The sequence below is a fragment of the Auxenochlorella protothecoides genome (assembly GCF_000733215.1).
Source record: "Auxenochlorella protothecoides strain 0710 unplaced genomic scaffold scaffold97, whole genome shotgun sequence".
Taxonomy (NCBI): domain Eukaryota; kingdom Viridiplantae; phylum Chlorophyta; class Trebouxiophyceae; order Chlorellales; family Chlorellaceae; genus Auxenochlorella; species Auxenochlorella protothecoides.
Window position 1 is genome coordinate 350575 of NW_011934187.1, and position 17522 is coordinate 368096.

The 17522-nt window shown below is 65.6% G+C and overlaps 8 protein-coding genes across 8 annotated transcripts in view; 4 read left to right on the top strand and 4 right to left on the bottom strand.

The window, feature by feature from the left end:
* Positions 1 to 1743, bottom strand: part of F751_6880 (hypothetical protein) — a gene marked incomplete at both ends in the record, with an annotated part of 3530 nt that extends 1787 nt beyond the window's left edge. The window contains 4 exons of the mRNA XM_011398488.1: positions 245 to 580; positions 1016 to 1210; positions 1505 to 1618; positions 1708 to 1743. Of these exons, the coding sequence (XP_011396790.1) occupies positions 245 to 580; positions 1016 to 1210; positions 1505 to 1618; positions 1708 to 1743 (681 nt within the window). The remainder of the gene's footprint in view (positions 1 to 244; positions 581 to 1015; positions 1211 to 1504; positions 1619 to 1707) is intronic.
* Positions 1744 to 2633: 890 nt separating this feature from the next.
* On the top strand, positions 2634 to 4127 carry F751_6881 (Putative uncharacterized hydrolase; the record flags this gene model as incomplete). The annotated part of the gene is made up of 5 exons (XM_011398489.1): positions 2634 to 2733; positions 2974 to 3202; positions 3384 to 3492; positions 3705 to 3794; positions 3948 to 4127. 5 exons carry the CDS (start codon positions 2634 to 2636, stop codon positions 4125 to 4127), a joined length of 708 nt encoding a protein of 235 aa, XP_011396791.1.
* Positions 4128 to 4552: 425 nt separating this feature from the next.
* F751_6882 (Trans-2-enoyl-CoA reductase, mitochondrial) lies at positions 4553 to 7838 on the bottom strand (the record flags this gene model as incomplete). Its single annotated transcript, XM_011398490.1, has 9 exons — positions 4553 to 4658; positions 4826 to 4941; positions 5182 to 5364; positions 5638 to 5829; positions 6073 to 6276; positions 6539 to 7008; positions 7309 to 7381; positions 7514 to 7627; positions 7758 to 7838. The coding sequence occupies 9 exons, from the start codon at positions 7836 to 7838 to the stop codon at positions 4553 to 4555; spliced, it is 1539 nt and encodes a 512-aa protein (XP_011396792.1).
* Positions 7839 to 8667: 829 nt separating this feature from the next.
* Positions 8668 to 10871, top strand: F751_6883 (hypothetical protein; the record flags this gene model as incomplete). The annotated part of the gene is made up of 5 exons (XM_011398491.1): positions 8668 to 8772; positions 8890 to 8973; positions 9095 to 9673; positions 9907 to 10041; positions 10593 to 10871. 5 exons carry the CDS (start codon positions 8668 to 8670, stop codon positions 10869 to 10871), a joined length of 1182 nt encoding a protein of 393 aa, XP_011396793.1.
* A 395-nt stretch (positions 10872 to 11266) lies between these two features.
* F751_6884 (putative phospholipid hydroperoxide glutathione peroxidase) lies at positions 11267 to 12516 on the top strand (the record flags this gene model as incomplete). The annotated part of the gene is made up of 4 exons (XM_011398492.1): positions 11267 to 11671; positions 11820 to 12018; positions 12169 to 12234; positions 12413 to 12516. The coding sequence occupies 4 exons, from the start codon at positions 11267 to 11269 to the stop codon at positions 12514 to 12516; spliced, it is 774 nt and encodes a 257-aa protein (XP_011396794.1).
* Positions 12517 to 12876: 360 nt separating this feature from the next.
* On the bottom strand, positions 12877 to 13498 carry F751_6885 (hypothetical protein; the record flags this gene model as incomplete). The annotated part of the gene is made up of 2 exons (XM_011398493.1): positions 12877 to 13026; positions 13280 to 13498. The coding sequence occupies 2 exons, from the start codon at positions 13496 to 13498 to the stop codon at positions 12877 to 12879; spliced, it is 369 nt and encodes a 122-aa protein (XP_011396795.1).
* A 263-nt stretch (positions 13499 to 13761) lies between these two features.
* On the bottom strand, positions 13762 to 15124 carry F751_6886 (Heat stress transcription factor A-1d; the record flags this gene model as incomplete). The annotated part of the gene is made up of 4 exons (XM_011398494.1): positions 13762 to 13876; positions 14134 to 14667; positions 14864 to 14926; positions 15045 to 15124. 4 exons carry the CDS (start codon positions 15122 to 15124, stop codon positions 13762 to 13764), a joined length of 792 nt encoding a protein of 263 aa, XP_011396796.1.
* A 419-nt stretch (positions 15125 to 15543) lies between these two features.
* The window catches only part of F751_6887 (Serine carboxypeptidase-like 49), a gene marked incomplete at both ends in the record, with an annotated part of 3728 nt that continues 1749 nt past the window's right edge, over positions 15544 to 17522 (top strand). The window contains 7 exons of the mRNA XM_011398495.1: positions 15544 to 15617; positions 15720 to 15802; positions 16055 to 16336; positions 16521 to 16657; positions 16822 to 16893; positions 17017 to 17131; positions 17390 to 17519. Coding sequence (XP_011396797.1) covers positions 15544 to 15617; positions 15720 to 15802; positions 16055 to 16336; positions 16521 to 16657; positions 16822 to 16893; positions 17017 to 17131; positions 17390 to 17519 — 893 coding nt within the window. The remainder of the gene's footprint in view (positions 15618 to 15719; positions 15803 to 16054; positions 16337 to 16520; positions 16658 to 16821; positions 16894 to 17016; positions 17132 to 17389; positions 17520 to 17522) is intronic.

Here is a 17522-nt window from a genome sequence, read left to right on the forward strand (position 1 = left end):
CCGTGCGCGCGACGGCGGCCACGCGCCGCGCCTCGTCGCGCGCGGCCTCGGCCGCCGCCGCCGCGCCGCGTGCCACCTCCAGCTCGGCGCCCAGCTCCGCCAGGCGGTCGGCGGCGCGCTCCGCCTCCGCCTGCACGCCCTCCAGCGAGCGGCGCAGCGCGGCGGTCGTGCTCAGCGCCGCGTCTCGCGCCTCGCGGAACGCGGCGGCCTCGCGCGCTGCGCCTTCTGCCTCCTCCCGCGCCACGCCCAGCCGCCCCGTCACCGCCCGCGCCTCGGCCTGCGAGGCCTCCAGCTCGCGTCCCGCGGCCTCCACCCGCTCCCGCAGCCCGCCAATGAGTGCCTCGGCGGCGCGCTGGCCATCGGCCGCGCGCCGCCCCTCCGCCCGTGCCTCGGCGACCTCGGCCGCCTGCCGCTCCAGCTCGGCGCGCAGGTCGCGCAGCGCGGCGCTGCGCTCCGCGACCTCCGCTGCAAGGCGCTCCTGCGCGGCGGCCGCGTTGGCGGCGGCCAGCTCGCGCGCCTCGCGGTCGCGGGAGGCGGCCGCCAGCGCGGCGCGCATGCCCTCCAGCTCGTCCCCCGCGCGCTCACCGTCAGCCACGGCGGCCGCCAGGTCGGAGTCGCGGCGGAGCAGCGCGCCGCGCAGGTCGGCCGCGGCCTGTCCGCCCAGCGCGCGCACGCCCTCCAGCTGGCTGCGCAGCGACGCGGCCTCCTCGGAGGCGCGGTGCGCCTCGGCGCGCGCGCGCCCCGCCGCGGCCTCTGCTGCCACCAGCGCCGCGTCGCGCGCCTCCAGGCGCGCGGTGGCACTGCGCAGCTCCAGCTGCACCGCCTCGGCGCGCGTGCGCCAGGTGGCGGCCTCCGCCGCCAGCGCCGCAGACGGCGCTGCGCCGGGGATCGGGGCGGGCACCGCGCGCCGGCCCTGCGCAGGCGCCGGCGCAGTCTCGCGCCGCGCGCGCTCCAGCTCGCCGCGTAGCTCCTCCAGCTGGCGGTCGCGGGCCGCCAGCTCGGCGCGCAGCGTCACGGGGCTCTCGCCGTCGCTGGCCTCGCTGGACACGGAGCGGCTGAGCGGGCCCTGGGGGGTGAGGCGGGGCAGGGAGGGGCCGGAGGCCACCACGCCGCCGCGCTGGGAGGAAAGCATGTCCAGGGCCAGGCCGCGCTGGCGGGCCGCCCGGCTGAGCGCCTCATGCTGAGTCTGCAGGGAGGTCAGGGCCGCCTCCTTGGCCCTCAGCGTCTGTGTGTGTGTGTGTTGGGGTGGGGGAAAGGGGTGGGGGGGAGGGCAAGCATTTAGGGCTGGGGATGAGGGGCGAGGTGGGGCGGGGGGAATACACTATGCTCTGCCATCGCAACGGTTTTGTGTTGCGTCCAGGGCCACGAGCAAGGGCACCCTTGCTGCACGGGCCGTAGGCAAGGCCCCAGCACCCCCGTCCCTGAAAGAGCAAGGGGCTGCCTCGCCTCTGAAGAACCACTGGGAGGCGCACTCCGTAGCTGTACTGGCCTCCAAAAACCCTACCTTTAGGGTTTCGGCATGATTCTCCTTGAGCTTCTTCAGTTCCGAGCTCGTGGTGAGGAGGCTGTTCTCCAGGTTGTCCAGCTGCCGACTCCTCTTTTGAAGCTCCGCCGTGAGCTGCGGCGGGTCGCGAGAGGGGGGCGCAGTGATGTACTCCACGCCACAAACCTAGCGCTGTGCTGCCGCGAGACAGATCACGGTCTCACCTTCTCCACTCCGGTAGAGGGGCCGAAGCGGGCCATTGCACGTCCTCAACTGCCACCTCGGCCACCGGTTGCAAGTCGAAAGCCGCACGGCTAGTGTCTGGGAGGCTCAAACGAATGCAAATGTTCGTACACACGTTTAAATGCGAGAGATCCGAGCCCTTCTGCCCCTGCAGAGAATTACCTGACAATCCGTACCCAGAATCTTTCTTCCCCCTGCCCGCCAGTGACACCTGTTTGTGGCCGGGCGCATGCATCCGGGTGACCTCCATGCACGGGGGTGACGCCCGTGACCATTGAAACATTGCTTTAACCGCGTAGGATTTATAAATTGGCCAGTACATTCTACGAGCTGTGATGGATGTCGCCCACAGTGGGGAGTCGTGTGTTTGGTAGACCACTGAACGACTCAGTGGGACTCTCAGGGTAGCAGAGCTGGCTCCGAGACACTTATTCATGCCGTGGAACAAGACACATACATATGGGAGGGTGGAGATATCAGATCACCGGGGTGGTGGGCCCCCTTGCGAGGGGACACCGCGTTGCTTGTCATACCGGTAATCACTCTGTCAGACCACGGTGGTTGATGCAGCGTACCCAAGGATCCCAAATTCGCATATGATCCATGTATACTTTCGTCGTTGGCCGAATTATGCTCACTTCGGAACGCCGCGGCGAGGGACCGCATGCGTGATGCGTTGCCAGCTGGTGAACCTCTGAACCAATCAATCAGGTGGCCCACATCAAACTCGCATCACAGGACAATGTGTTGTTGTGTTGTCCTCCAAGGATATTGTCGCAGTCCATCTCGAGATTTCCGGCTCTAGGGGCTCGGGCCCATCCGCATGAGAGGAGCGTGTGTGGCACAGGCCGGTCCTCCCTCTCGACCAGACAGCCGCACCCACCCACCCATGCGCCGCAGCATGGCCATGCTCCGCACACTACGTCCAGGGCCGGAGTCCAAGGCCGTGAGGGGCATCGTGTTTGGTGCGTACCGCGAGATCGCCCAATGTGCATGGGGTGCTGTCGGTGTGCCGAGCCACAAGGCGACCGACTCCCGCTCCATGTGACCCACCATGCAGACAGTGCGTGAGGCGTGAGGAAGAGCGACGAACTCATTGGGGTGTATACGGTGTCGTTATCGGCACGCTCACGTGCTGCGATGCACGGGTGCATGGGGTGCTCCCTGGGCACACTGCTTCAGAGTCCCAGGGCAGCCATTCTCGCGCCCTTACCCCCTCCGTACCCTGAATACATCCCTGTTCAAAGTGGACGGCACCCTCACCGTCCCCGTCCTGGACTTCCCCAAGATGCGGCGGGTGGTGGGGGTGCCCGAGGGACAGGACGTGCTGGACTTCCTGGCCGGGCTCGAGCCGGCAGAGCGTGCGCAGCGTGAGGCGGCGCTGCACGCAGTGGAGGAGGAGGGCATGGCGGCCATGCAGGTCATGCCCGGGGTCGAGGAGCTGGCCAAGCACCTGGACGAGCGAGCTGTGCCCAGGTGGGCCGGGTGGGGTGGGGGACGGCCACGCTCGGCGGCTGGGCGGGAAGAGGTGACCGACCCATTGCGTGCTGGACGGCGGAATTCGGCAGCTGCTCATGGCGGTGTGCAGGGCACACCTTCCGTCTCGCACGCACAAGGCCTGCGGTGATGAAGCAGCCCTCTTACCACCAACACACAGGGCACTCGTGACGAGGAATTTGAAACGTGCCGTGGACCTGTTCCATGCCACGCACTTTGACCTGCCCCCCTTCGAGCCCGTGCTCACGCGGGAGTTCCTGCCATACAAGGTGCAGACCGACATGGCAGGGGAGCGGAGGTGACCCGGCAGCAAGCTATTGCTCCCAGTCCACGTCGGCAGCAGCGGTTGTGGGGTTGATCATGCATGCTGTGACCGCAGTGCTGCGCTCGTGCTCCAGCCATTGCCTCCCGAGGCCCCCTTCCCATGCGTGTGATTGTTCCCCAGCCACACTCATTCTCCCCCCTTTCCAACATCATGCAGCCTCACCCGGCGGCGCTGCTGCACATTGCAGAGCACTGGGGCATCACGCCGCAGGAGCTGGTCATGGTGGGAGACAGCGCCAAGGATGACGTGCGCGGTGGAGCTCTGTTGACGGTCATCCTGTCTGCCAAAGGGGGTTGCATGTCATGGGGGAGGGGACCAGGATCCTACACTGCAGGGCCCGGCACCTGGCCCCACACCATCGTGCACCACCCTGCACGTCCCCACCCGCTCCTCATGCAGGTCGTGAGTGGGAATCGTGCGGGCGCGTGGACTATCCTCCTGGACACCGAGGGGACGCACAGGGAGCGCGGCCAGGGCCTGGAAGGGGACCTGCGGCCCCACTTCTACGCGGCCTCCATGCAGGAGGTGCAGCAGATCCTGACCACCGAGCTGCAGCTCCCCAGTCCCCGGGTGGCTTGAAGGGTAATCGGCACCAGGAAGGGGTGGAAGCGGGCAGGGCGCCGGCAGGCCATTGCATGCCCGCCTTTGTTGGGGAGACCCCGCAGCTCCAAGCTGGTTGGGAGTATAGCAGGACTTGCAGTGCCTGCCAGCGCAGGTTTCAGTGTTGAAAAGCAATCCCTCCTGTGCCTGTTTGCTTTGCAGCAGCTGGATACTGTTGAATTATTTCAGACATCCCCTTGTCCGCACCATGCCATGGTTGACAAGCACCCCCATAGATATTGGCTGAATCCGTCAGGGCAGGGCACTCGGGGCAGAGAATGCGAGGGGCAACTACCAGGGAGCACCTGCTGCGACAACAAAACTTCCCAGCCACCAGGGTCCTCGCCCCCAGCCAGCCCTGCCTGGACACCGCAGGTCTGCATGCCTGGTACCACGCCGCCAGCTCAGTACTGCACACCGACGTCCGACACCTTGAGCAGGACCTTGGTGTTCTTCCCCCTTTCCAGCGCGTGCTCCAGCGCCTCGCCAAACTCGGTGGCGAGCTCGTACCTGCGATGACGATGTGGGAGGCAGGGCCAGAGCATGGGCTCGGGAGCGCCAGGCGAGGCCCGGCAGCCATGCCTTGGCACCCAGCGCAGCGCAGGTCTGCGGCGCCCAGGTCCTGGATGCGACGCCTGCGGCCCCTGCCCTCCCCCTCCATGCCCTTCCAAACTCACTCGGTGTAGGCGGCTGTGAGTTTGCCCGCGTTCACCAGCTTGGCGATGCTTTCCAGCAAGACAGGGACCCGCTTGCGGTGCTCCTGCACCCAGCGCCGGATGTTGAAGCCCCGCACCTGGTTGCGTTTGAAGAGCGGGGGTTTGTGGCCAGTGAGAGGGGACATGCGATGATGTGCTTGGGCGCGCCTCGGTCAGAGGAGCTTGGAGCCAAGCTGCCTGTTCCTCCGCGTGATACGCTATGATGAGCTGTGTGCCGATCCTCTCACAACATCCTCTGCCTCGGACAAGCCACGAGCAATTGCCGTGCAGCAGCCAGTCGCCCTTTCCAGATACTCCACCCAGCCCTTCCCAGTCACCTGGATGCCCTGGAACACCCAGGAGTGCCAGGTCCAGGTGGGAGACTTGCCGGACATGCAGCCGTACACCACCAGCTGGCCCCCCTCCGCCAGCATGTCTGAGAGGCGGGTGGAGCTCAGTCCCCCCACCGCATCCAGGGCCAGCTTTGGCTTGGCGAAGAACTTGAGCTTGTCCAGCTCGGCCTGGTGTGGATTCATGGGTGGGGGGTGTTGAGCTTCATACAACTTGTGTACAGCAACACCAGAGGTGGAAAGCTCCGGGCAGCATGGTGCACAGTGCAATGACTGTACCCAAATGGTGACGTGCGCGTCTGCCAGATGTCGAAGGCTGCCAAGGGTCGCGGCACACCTTCTCAGGCAGCCTACCGCCTGGGCCGTGTGCAGCCAGACACAGTGCTGCAGGCAGCGGCAATTGCTGCGACCCGCGTCACAGCCGCCGGCATGCACCCGCCCCACCTTCAGGTTGCCGCGGTCGGGCAGGACCACCGAGGCGCCCAGGGACTTCAGCCAGTCCGCGGTCTTGTCAAAGTCGCCGCCCGCGTCGTCGGAGACGACGGCCACCGTCCTGAGGCGGAGCAGGCTTGCCAGCTGGAGAACCATCTGGCCCACGGCGGAATTGGCCGCGTTCAGGGCCACGCAGTCGCCGGGCTGCGGGGGGGGGAGGGGGGAGTTGACAGGGCGTGAGGAATCCAAGTGCTCTGGGAGGGGCATGCCATACACTGCGCGGGATCGGAAAGGAACTGGAAATCATGCCTGCGGCAAAGTGCACACTTCATGGACCAATTGAGTGCCAGCCTGACGCACGACTAGGGTCCCAGCCAAAGGGCAGGCCCCTTCACCTCCACGCCCAGCCCCAGCCATCTTCCATCCCCACCAGCGCCTCCCGCCCACCTTGAGACCCGGCGCATCCTCCAGCAGGCGGTACGCGGTCAGCGTCTCCCGCAGCACCGCGCACTGCTCCATGGGCATGGCGTCGGGCGCCAGGCGGAGCAGATCCTTCTCCGCCGCCACCAGCAGCGAGCGCCAGGTGCCCAGGAAGGGCTTCAGGGGGACCACCCAGTCGTTCTCGTGCAGGCCCTTCACGCCAGGTCCGGTCTGGAAGAATGGGTGAAGGAGAGGGAGGAAGGGGGTGAGCAGGCGGGCACAAGACACTCGTGCACCTGCGAGGCCGCCTGGGTAGCCAAGACGGAGGCTCTTAGCCCATGCATGCATGGAAGTGAGGGTTCTGCCAAGGCCACTAGGGATGCAGAGGTTCCTTTGGGAGGCAGCCCCCTGCACGGTGAAAGCCTCCAGACGATTGAATCCCGGCGCCACTCAAACCCCTGCCGCCCGCAGGATCCCCCCAAAACACCCCCACCCCCTCTCTTGCCTTGACGATGACCCCGACGGCGTCGTGCCCGGGTACAAAGGGGACGGACACGTGCTCCTGGCCGTAGGTCCCGCCCGTGGCCACAGTGTAGAGGTCGGCCGGGTTAACCGCCGCGTAGCGTATGCTGACGAGGACCTGGCCCCACTCCAGCTCGGCAGGCAGCTCCTCGGCCTCCACGCCCAGCACCTCGCGCGGCCTGCCGGCGCCGGAGCAGCGCACAGCGTGGGCCTTGATCCTGGGCAGGGGCACCGCGTCGTACGAACCCTTCACCACGCCAAACTGGTCGATGACGTCGTCGGCGGTGAAGACCTGCACCCCGCCGCTGCCGCGCCCGCGCATCCAGGCCTCGAAGCCGGCGCCGTGGCTGCCGGCCTCCTTGGACTGGCGCACCGTGATCTGCTCCGAGATGTTGCTGGCCTCCGAGGTCTCGGCGGCACGCACCTTGTCCCGATAGTTGCCTGACCGTGGGGAGGGGGGAAGAGTATTTGAGGCATGTGGCTGCTGCGCAGTTGGTACATGGTGCGTGGCTACTCCTGTGGAGGCCACCGAGCATTGAACAGGGAAAAGGGCAGCCTCAGTCAAGGGAGCCAAGCCCCAGGGTGGTCCAGGGAGTTGGGGTATTGGGCTCTTGGGGTATGCACGTATGCCACGAGGAGACCCCAGGAGCGCAAGACAGGTCTAGGAACCTTGCCTACGGCAAGCGATTTCCATGACGAAAAACAAGTGCTCTGCCCATACCACCAGAGCCACCCCCGCACCCCCCGCAAAGCTGTCCATGAACTCCTCCTCGGCCGTCTTGATGATCTTGCCAGTCTGATCATAGTGGGACCGCTGCACATGGTGGGATGACAGAGGAATATGTGAGTAACGGAGCAGGCTGGCAGGTCTGCGTACGACCGTCGGGGTTGCGGAATGAGTTGACCTGCAGGGTGCCCAGCTGCTGGCTGGCCTGCTCGGTCGCACCTTGTTTGGGTCAGAAAGGACCTCGTAAGCCTGCTGAATCAGCCTGAAACGCGCAGCATCTCCCCCCTTGTCAGGATGGGCCCTTGTGACCAGGTTTCGGAAGGCCCGACGGATCTGCAAGGGTTGACGTGGTGCAGCATGTTTGAACGCCGAGGGTGGGTAGAGTTGTCCCACCGAGGGAGGTTCACTCGTCACAGAGACGCAAGGATTCCAATGTTAGCATAAGCAACATCAATGATCCCACCTCGGTATCCTTTGCCTTGGGTCCCAGACCGAGAAGGTTGTACAGGTTGTGATCGGACTCCTCCATCACTGCACCCGGCATGGCCACTGGCAAGCCCACAAGGTTTCAGATTCTTGCAAGGCAAGGAGGTCGGATAGCGCTACGGCAGGCACTTGACTCCCTGGCGATCGGGGGACCCGGTCAAAATCTGCCCCTGCATCTCGTCCTCGACCTGGACCGGGCGGAAGTTTGCTGCGGTGCGTGCTGCGAGCTCCTGCATTTGAACCCAACCACCGGGACGTCGCTGACTTGGGAACAGGTAGCACGTACCGTCACCGTCAGGATGCCGGATGGAGTGCGCCCTCTTCATACTTGGCCGATATCGGTGCTTCATGACTGCGATACTCGCTCCGTGGGGTCCCGGCTGGGACCTGTGACTCGCTCGCTGCGGACAACCGCTTGCAGCCGGCACAGACCCGACAAACTGGGACGAGCGTTGGGAACAAGACGGCGAGGATCCTGGGATGGAATCCGCGTCCAAATACGCCACGCCTGGAAGCACTCTGCGCAGCCTCTCTCGCCAGCTCGAGGTACTGGGAGTGTGGTCGAGGACTGGGGAATGGGGTGTGCGACGGCATGCCGCAATTCATCCTGATCGCCGCGCCTTGCATCAAGATCCCATCAATTCACACCGCCACAACAGGCTGAGAAGCGGACGCCGGCTTTCGGACTCTCTGCCTTCAGAGTGCGTTGTGCACTGTTCGTCAGTGTCGTGGGTGGTAGCATCCTTAATGGATGGCTCGTTCTTGGCATTGTCTGCAGGTTCCGATAGTGTGTGCCATCTAGCCTGAGGCAAGATGAGAAATGTCTGCCTGTGTTTGGATCTGACTCACCTGATCCCCCCTCCCCACCCTCCTCACACTATGTCGCCATGCAGCCGTCAGCCCCATCGATGAGCACCGTGCCTGACCCCGAGGCTCAGCTGCTCCGACAGCAGATGGACCAGATCACGAGCGACTTCAAGTACAACCTGAAGGTATGCATGCGTGGGTGACGTGATGTCGGCGCGCATGGGTTCTGCTGTTGGGGGGCTAGTTTTGCATGTGCGCCTTCGAGGGTCGCAGTGACCCTCTGGACACCACACCCCCTACAGCTCTTGCACGATCGGGACGCTGAGCTGGCGAAGCTGGAGTCCCAGGTGGCCACGCTGCGCAGCGAGGCCTCCAGCAGCGCCTCGGTGGGTGGCAGGACGCTTCCAGCACGAGGCTGGGAATGGGGGCGAGCGCCTCGGCTGCGCCACCCAAATCCGCCAGCCACCCCCTACCTTCACTCCCAATCCCCCCGCACACACATCCCAGGCGCTGGCGGAGGCGCGGCGCGCGCTGGCCGAGCGCGACGCGCAGGCCCGGGCCCAGGCCTCCAACCTGGCGGCTGCCGAGGCGCGCGCGCGCGAGGCCGAGGACCTGCGCGCCCGCCTGCGCGCCAGCGAGGAGGAAGGCGCGGAGCGGGAGCGGGGCCTGGCCGCCGTGGTCGCACGCTTCGAGTCTGCGCTGGGCACGCTGGGGTCGCTGGAGCGGCGGTACGAGGCGCTGGCCTCCGGCGACGCGCAGCGCGCGCAGCGCGTCGCCGCCGCCGAGGCCGCGCTGCGCGACGAGGCCGAGGCGGGCGCGTGCCTGCGCGAGCGCTGCGCACGCCTGGAGGCCGAGGCCGCGCGGCACCGGGAGGAAAGCGCAGCCGCGGCGCTGGAGGCGGAGCGCGCGCGCTCCGCCGCCGCCGCCGCCCAGGCGCTGCTGGACACGGCGCGGCTGTCGCTGGAAGGCTGCCGCCGCGACGCGCAGGCCTGGGCCCTGGACCGCGCGGACCTGGAAAGGGCGGCGCGCGAGGAGGCGGCGCGGGCCGAGGAGCTGGCCCGCGACGTGGCGCTGGCCGTCTCCAGGGTGGGTGGCTGGGGTGGGTGGCTGGGGGGAGGAAGGCGTTGTAGGTGGAGGGAACCGGGGGTGGAGAATGCATGGCAGCGATAGAGAGGGATCAAGGGGGGATGGGGTGGCAAACTGGTGCCAAGGGCAGCTGGGCCGGGCCGCACTGGCCTGGTGCCTGGAGTCCTCAGCACACAACTGCATCGTGCCCTGCCAAAGCTACAGCGCTCCCCCGCAACCCCCTGCCAACCCAGGCCGCGGCCGCGGAGGAGCTGGCCTCCAGCACCGCCGCCCAGCTGGACCAGGAGCGGGCGCTGCATGCCCAGCTGCTGGCCGGGAAGGAGGCCGAGGCGAGGGGGGAGGCGGAGCGCGCGGCGCGCCAGTACCAGGTGACGGGGTGCGGTGGTTGCGTGATCGACTCGGCAGTCGCCCCATGCGCCCGCCCGCGTGTGAATCCAGCGCCGGCCTCCCACCCTCTGCCCCACTCCCCCTTCCTCCCCAAAGGCCGAGGCCAACAAGGCACGCGCCGCGCTAGAGCGCACCGAGGCGGCGCGCCAGTCCGCTGCGCGCCAGCTGGACCTGGCGCGCATGCAGCTGGACCGACTGCGGGGTGCGGGTCCCCGGGGGCCGCCCGGGGGGAGGCGGGGCGGCGCGGCGCAGGGCCGATTCGACGATGAAGGCGACGGCGACGTGTTCGATGCGCTCCACGACGGGCCAGCGCAGCGGCGGGGCGCCGCGCGTGCCGCCTCGCCGCCCGGGCACCGGGAGGTGGGAGGAGGTGGCTTGAGGGAACGGCTCGGGTGGCGTGCCGTGTCCGACGCATGTCCAACAGTTCCAGGGCCAGGGCTCCCGTCTCACATCTCCGCCCCCCGGCACCAGCTCCCTTGCGTCCCACCCAGCTCCTCAAGCCTTGTGCACACCTCATCTCCACACATCGCAGGGCCGCATCCGCGCCGTACACCACCCACCGGAGTGGGGCGACGAGGGCAGGGGGCGGCGGGCAGACCGGCCGATGCCCGGCGGCGGGCGCGGTCCGCTGGGCCGCGACATCCCCGGGGTCCACCACAAGAGGCCCCCAGCCGGGGAGGAGCTCCGACTGGGGACGAGGGTTTCCGACGCGGACGACCCCTTGGCGACGGTGCGGCAGCAGGTCCAGGCCGCCAAGCAGTACCTCCGCCAGGTCGCCGACGCGAATGCCGCGGTACCCGGCCGCCCCTGACGCCTGCAGGTTGAGGGGGCGGAAAGACGACTTTGACCCGATGCGCAAGCCATCGCATGCCTCCCCACGTACCCTGACAGACATGACCCCGGACCAGCCCCCTCTTCCCACAGCCCTCCTCACCGCGATCATTGACGATGCCAGACCCCTCACCACCCATGTTGTAAGTTGACAGATCACCAATCTAGCCTCTGACTGTGACTTGAAAGTTCCCTTGTGGCACAGCTTCCTTCACTTCACCCAAATTTGCAACGAGAGAATCGCAGGGGATCTTGGATGCACGGGCAGCACCTGTCCACCTCACACTCGGAGATGGGGCGCCTATATCAAAACCCACGATCACCGCAACGTAAACCTCTCACGTCCTGCTGACAGAGACACCACCCAGCCCAGTCATGGCCTCCAGAGTCGCAGCCTCCTGCCTGGGCACCAAATCGACCTCCGTCTCCGCAGTCTCGCACATGCAAAGCTGCTCCCGGCTCGTCCAGAAGCCCGCCTTCGCCGCAAGACTCAGCGCCCCGGCCTTCACCCGTGCCAGGCCTTCGAGAGCCTTCACCACCTCCGTGCGTGCAGCAGTCGGCACCATGCCTGGAACCGTGTACGATTTCTCCGTGACGGTGCGGCGGGGTCGGGAGCTGGGAGGTGGGCTGGAACTTGCCTGGAAGCAGGGTTTCCACGGTCTACCCCTTTTGCGACCATGGCCCCCGGCCCTTTTCAACCTGCAGAGCATCGATGGCCAGAACGTCCCTCTGAACCGCTACAAGAACAAGGTCCTGCTGATCGTGAACGTTGCCTCACAGGTGTGGTTTTGTTTAGGGTCTTGATGGTGAGTGTTCTCTGGGGGGGTTGGCCGCCGTCCTCCGTCCAGCTGCCTGTAGGTGGCTGATCGCCCGGATCTCACTCAGCATGTCTTGAATCAAACGTATATAATCTCGGCTCCCCACGCAGTGCGGTTTCACGCCCCAGTACCTTGAGCTGGTGGAGCTGCAGAGCAAGTTCAACAGCAAGGGTTTCGAGGTCCTCGCCTTCCCCTGCAACCAGTTTGGGAAGCAGGAGCCCGGTACCGCCGAGGAGATCAAGGCCTTTGCCAAGAGCAAGGGGGCCAACTTCCCCCTGTTTGCCAAGATCAATGTGAACGGCAGCGATGGTGGGTTGTGTGGGCCTGATCTGTGGTGGGAGCATATTTGGGCCAGTGGCTTCCCAGTGAGATGGGCGGGGAGTCTGTTCTGGTGTACCGTCTATCCTCCCAGTATTCTAGTCAGCTTCTGATCTCAATCTCTTGCTGCACACCCGACAGCTGACCCTTTGTGGAAGTGGCTCAAGGGCGAGAAGGGCGGTTTCCTGGTGGACGGAATCAAGTGGAGTGAGTTTTGGCTGTGCATTCTGGAACATGGCTGCTGCAAGAAAATGAGTTCATGCTGAACATCCCGTGGGTAAACGGATGTGATGGCTTTATTGTGCTAGTGGCAGCTGTGGCTGACGACTTGCCTCCATCCAGTTGCATAATGTCCTCCCCCCGGCCAAATTTCCGACGTCCGCAGACTTCACCAAGTTCCTCGTCGACAAGGAGGGCAAGGTGGTGAAGCGCTATGGCAGCACCACCACGCCCGGCGCCATCGCCGACGACATCGCCAAGCTGGTGTGATGCAGACTCTCATCGCTGGAGCAGACTTTTGGTCGATGGCATGGGCTGTTCAGCTGTGTCGAGATGGTTCCAGACATGTTACCCCCCCCTCCTATTACTTGCAATGGCCTCGGTGTGATTGCACCATACCCATCCTCCCCCAGTGTTGGCTGTTCCTTCCAAATGGTCCAATTTTTTGTGGCATGATTTAATGTGGTCTGACTTGGTTGAAGGAATGAAGGAAGCGCGAGCGGCTTTCCCCCGGGGAGGGGCCAGCCAGCTGCAAATCAAAGAGTACATGGGGCAGGGTCAGGGGTCTCAAGGGGTGCATCAAGGTACACTGGCGGGGAGGGGGGGGGGAGGAGGGGTGCGACGTGGGCCTCAGGAGTTGTCGGCCGGTTCGCTGATGATGGGTCCTAGGTCGCCAAAGTCGGGCATGTTGAAGGAAGGGGAGGAGACCTCTGCAGCACTCGGCAGATTCCAGTAGGGGTCTCCGAACTGGGTTGCCCCGGGTCCACCATTCAAGAGCGACTGTGGAGGGGAGGGTGCGGCGGGGGGCTGACGGCCATTGATCCCAGTCCATGCTGGCCCAGGCCCGAGGTTGCCTGGTCGTCAGTTGTACCGAGATCATCCGGCCGCGCGCGGTCCCAATGTGCCGACCTGCTGCGCTGGTGGGCACCCCTCCACACGAAGCAACCATCCTGGAGCCTGGTCCCGGGCTTCCTCACGTGAGCCCCAGCGCGCAAACTCCACTTCTTCCCCACTTCCCCACCCCCTCACCCACCCTGTCGACGTCGGCGAGGTGGTCAAACTCCAAGTCGTCCAGGGAGAAGCCGTCCAGGCCCGGCAGCTCGCCCAGCGGCTCCGGCCCCACCTCGGTGATGGTGGGCCCCGGCCCGGCGTCCAGGGGCCCGAAGCCGGGCGCGTCGCCCAGCACAGGCGAGCTGGTGACCAGGCTGGGCGCCTCCACGCGCGCGCCGCCCTCGCCCAGCAGGCCCTCCATCGCGCCCGGGTGGGCGGGCCCCGGGGGCGAGAGGGGGATGGCAGGCATGCCGCCCCACCCCGCCGCCGGCGCTCGCGGCGGCGAGGCCGCGGCAGCGTCGTGCAGCCAGGCGGCGCCGCCTGCGGGCGCGGGCGGCGCGAAGGGGGGGGGAGGGCCGATGGGCTGTGACTGGGTGTTCAGCAGCTGCATGAAGGCCTGCGCCAGCTCGGCCAGCGACCCGGGCTCGCCCGGCGCATCGCCCGCGCCGACGCCCCCGTGCACGATCATGCGCTGGTCGTGGCGGGGGGGGCACCGCCGGTGACCCCGGAGTCGGCGCCGGCAGTGGAGGTGCTGCTGGCGGCGCCCTGCCCCGCCACGCTGTCCTCCACGGAGCCCTCGCTGTCGGAGTCGGCGCCCGCCGCCCGCGCGCGCCCGCCCCGCCGCTTCTTGCGCCCTGGGGGGTGATGGGGGGGGGGGGGGGCCGGGGGTGTTGGGGCCAGGATTGCGAGCTCGGGTCTGATGCAACACGGGAACCCGGGGCGCACCCAAGGCTCGCAGCCGCCGAGCCCCCAGGGCTGGGCTGATGGACACACACACAGACCAACACACACACACACCACCCTCCATAAACCCCAAAAGATGTCACACCACTGCACTCACTCCTCCCGTCGTCGATGCGTTGCAGGGCGGGGGCGCCCCCCATGAACTGCTGGACCAGGGCCGGATGGTGCATGGCCTTGGCCAGGAAGCCCACCATCTGCTGTTGCCGCGCCTCGGTGACGTCCAGGCGGTGTTGCAGGCCGTGCAGCGTGGCCTCGGTCCCCGCCTGAGCCTGGCGCAGGCGGATGACCTCGGTGACCAGCAGGCGCTTGTCGCGCTGCAGGGTCTCCACCTCCGCGGCCAGGCCGCCGTAGGCGCCCAGCTCCACCGCTGACAGCGCGCCGGCGTCGCGGCCGGGAGCGCTGCCGCCGGGACGGCCGACGTCAGCGGCGGGCTTGCGCCGGACGATGCCGCCCAGCAGGTGGCGCTGGCCGCGCAGGAAGAGCTCGTTGGCAAACTCCCAGCGGTCCGGGTCCACCTTGCGGAAGCCGTAGGTGTTCAGCTGGCGCACGAAGCTGGAGAAATTGCTGTGCTTGAAGTGGAGGTGTAGCAGGTCGCGCGCAAACTCCGCGTTCTTCCACACGATGAAGCTGGTGGGAGGGGAGGGGGGGGTGAGGCATCAGCGGAAGGAGGCAGGGCGGGGTGAGGAGGAGGGAGGGGCAGACAGGGCACAGTATGGGGGAGGCGAGGCATGCGCGGGAAGGGACAGGACATGCATGATACGCACAGCACAGGCGCAGGGGCAGTGAGGCGTCAACACACCCGCCTCGCGGTCTACCAACACACCTAGTGCCATCCTCGTTCCAGGAGATGATCTCGTCGGTGGAGGGGTCCTCGATGAGCTCATACCTTGTGAGCAGAGGGTGGAGGAGCAGGGTCAGGTGTGGACAGCCTCCAGGCGGGAGGAGCCCTGAGCAGGAGGACATGCTACACTGATCAAATTCCCACACATACACCAGGCGCTTACGTCTTTATAATGAAGGGAGCGGGGGGATTGGGAGCCCGGGCGGGCTCCCTCTGGGCCTGCCCGCCCCTCCGTGTGTTCATTTTGTCCAAAGACACCGCGCCTGACGCTCGGCTGACAGTTTATGTACAGAAAAATCGAGTGTACGTCCCGAGGGGGCTCAGTTTGGCTGTGGGAACCGAGCACGAGACAGCAAGAGGTCCGCGGAAATTTTGCAACCATGCATGACTTTTACGCGGGAATGCAATACTGGGGTCTCGGTTCTCATGAATGGATGTGAACAAAACAGCGATCACCCAACTCGGGATCAAGTCTGCACAATAAATATAGAATTCGAATAAGAGCATTGTAGGATCCGGAGATTTATCCAATGGCGGGGCTGTGTCTACGTCACGGAGTGATCGGGAGGGTAGTCTTCCTCGGTCTGCTGTGCGTTGGGGCTGCCTCGGCATACCGTGCCGCCCACCCAGAGCGTCTGAGCATGCAACCCATATCGCTACCGATGGACCGCCCCACCAAGGGCCTGGGTGTCGGGAAGGAGCCTGAACGCTACAGTGGCTACTACGACCTCAACAGGTGTGGGGACAGGCGACGTTCATGATCGGGCCTGGGAGGGTGACAGGAGTCTGTACAGCACCCTGCGAGTCCCCATCCTCCAAAGGATCTCCCCACCTGCAGAACAACGGATGGGCACATGTTCTTTTTCTACTTTCAGGCCAGGGAGGATCCTGAGAATGCACCACTCGTTCTGTGGATGACAGGTAGGTGTGGGACAGCGAGGGTGTGGTGGGGCAATGTTTTGACCTGCCACGAAGAGATGCTATATCGATCCTCATTCAGGTCACCTCCACTTGATGATCTTGTGGAAGATGGGGATGCAAAACCCAGATTCTGCCTGGACGCTTCCCACTAGGTACCATCAACACTGGCTTTGTTGCACCCTGCCACTGCGCCAAAGCGCATGAGATTTTAAACCCTTGATTGCCCCCTTGCCTGATCCCCAGGCGGCCCAGGTTGCTCCAGCGAGCTGGCCGTCTTCTTCGAGAACGGCCCTTACCGCCTCTCGCCCAACCAGACGGTGGAGGAGACGACCTATGGCTGGGACGTGTCGGCCAACATGATCTTTGTGGACCAGCCCCTATACACCGGCTTTTCCTACTCCACCTCGGACGACGACCGCTGTTTCGACGAGAAGTGCGTGTCAAATGACATGCTGGACTTCTTCCTCGCCCTCTATGAGGTCCGGCCGGAGCTGGCGGGCAAGGACCTGTTCATCACGGGCGAGAGCTATGCAGGTGGGCGGAGGGAGAGCGGTTCTTGCAGGGCATGGCAGGGTGTTGAGGGGATGGAGATGCTGTGCTCCGCTGGCATACACCACCCGCCTGTGTCCCCTGGGCCCTGTCTGTTACCGCGAGTGCCACGCTGCTGCTCCTCCTGCCATCCTGTGTCAGCCTCACAGCGGAGTCGTCACCATCACAGGCCACTACGTCCCGGCCGTCGCCAGCCGCCTCTTCCGCGCATCCAAATCGGGGGAGGTTGCGACGCCCTTTCCCCTCAAGGGCCTGGCCATCGGCAATGGCCTCACCAACCCTGCGATCCAGGCAGGCTGGTGGAGAGTAGGGAACGAGGGCAGGCCAGGGAGAGCCTGCTATGGCCAGGAGGGCCAGTCGCCGCTCCTGCAATAAGAGCTGCTGTTGTTGGGCAGATAATCTAGGTTGAATGCATGCCTTGCAGAACCAAAACCAACGCTCAGCAGCCCCTGCTCCATCCTCCCACGCAGTATGGCGCCTACGCAGACTACCTGCTCGCCAACGGGAAGATAGGGCGCACGCTGTACAGCTACGTGTCTCTGGTGCGTGCCTCACCTCCAAGGGGTGGCTGGTGGGTGCGGTGTGACCTTTTGGTTGCGACGGGCTCCTGCCGGTGTCTGCCCCCAGCCCACTTGCCCCCCCCTCCTCCCCTCCCAACTCCCCAGATCAACCCCCTGTGCCGCTGGTCGCTGGGCGTGTGCGACCAGTTCAAGTGGCAGTGGGAGTGCCTGCTGGCAGTCAACTTCTGCCAGGCCGTCACCTTTGTTCCCCTCATGGCGGGTGCGTAGGTGCTGAAGGGGTCCCGGCCTGCGGCTGGCTCGTGGGCGTCCTGGGTGTCGGGATTGCTGGCACATCTTGGTGGACTTGTAGCCGAGACTGTCTTGCAAGGCTCTCTGGTCGCAGGATGATCGCTGTGCGGGCATGTGAGCTGCCATGAAGTGATCAACACCGGCAGCGGGCCTGTCCACCTGCCCTGGCCCAGGACCCCAGTCACATTCATGCCAGCCCCCTGAACACCTCCCCCTGTGCCGCTCGCAGCCAACCCGGGCATGAACGTGTATGACATCCGCAAGCCATGCGTGGGCCCCCTGTGCTACGCCGAGTTTGAGGTGCTGGACACCTACCTGAACCTGCCCGAGGTGCAGGAGGGTCTGGGCGTCAACAGGAAGTG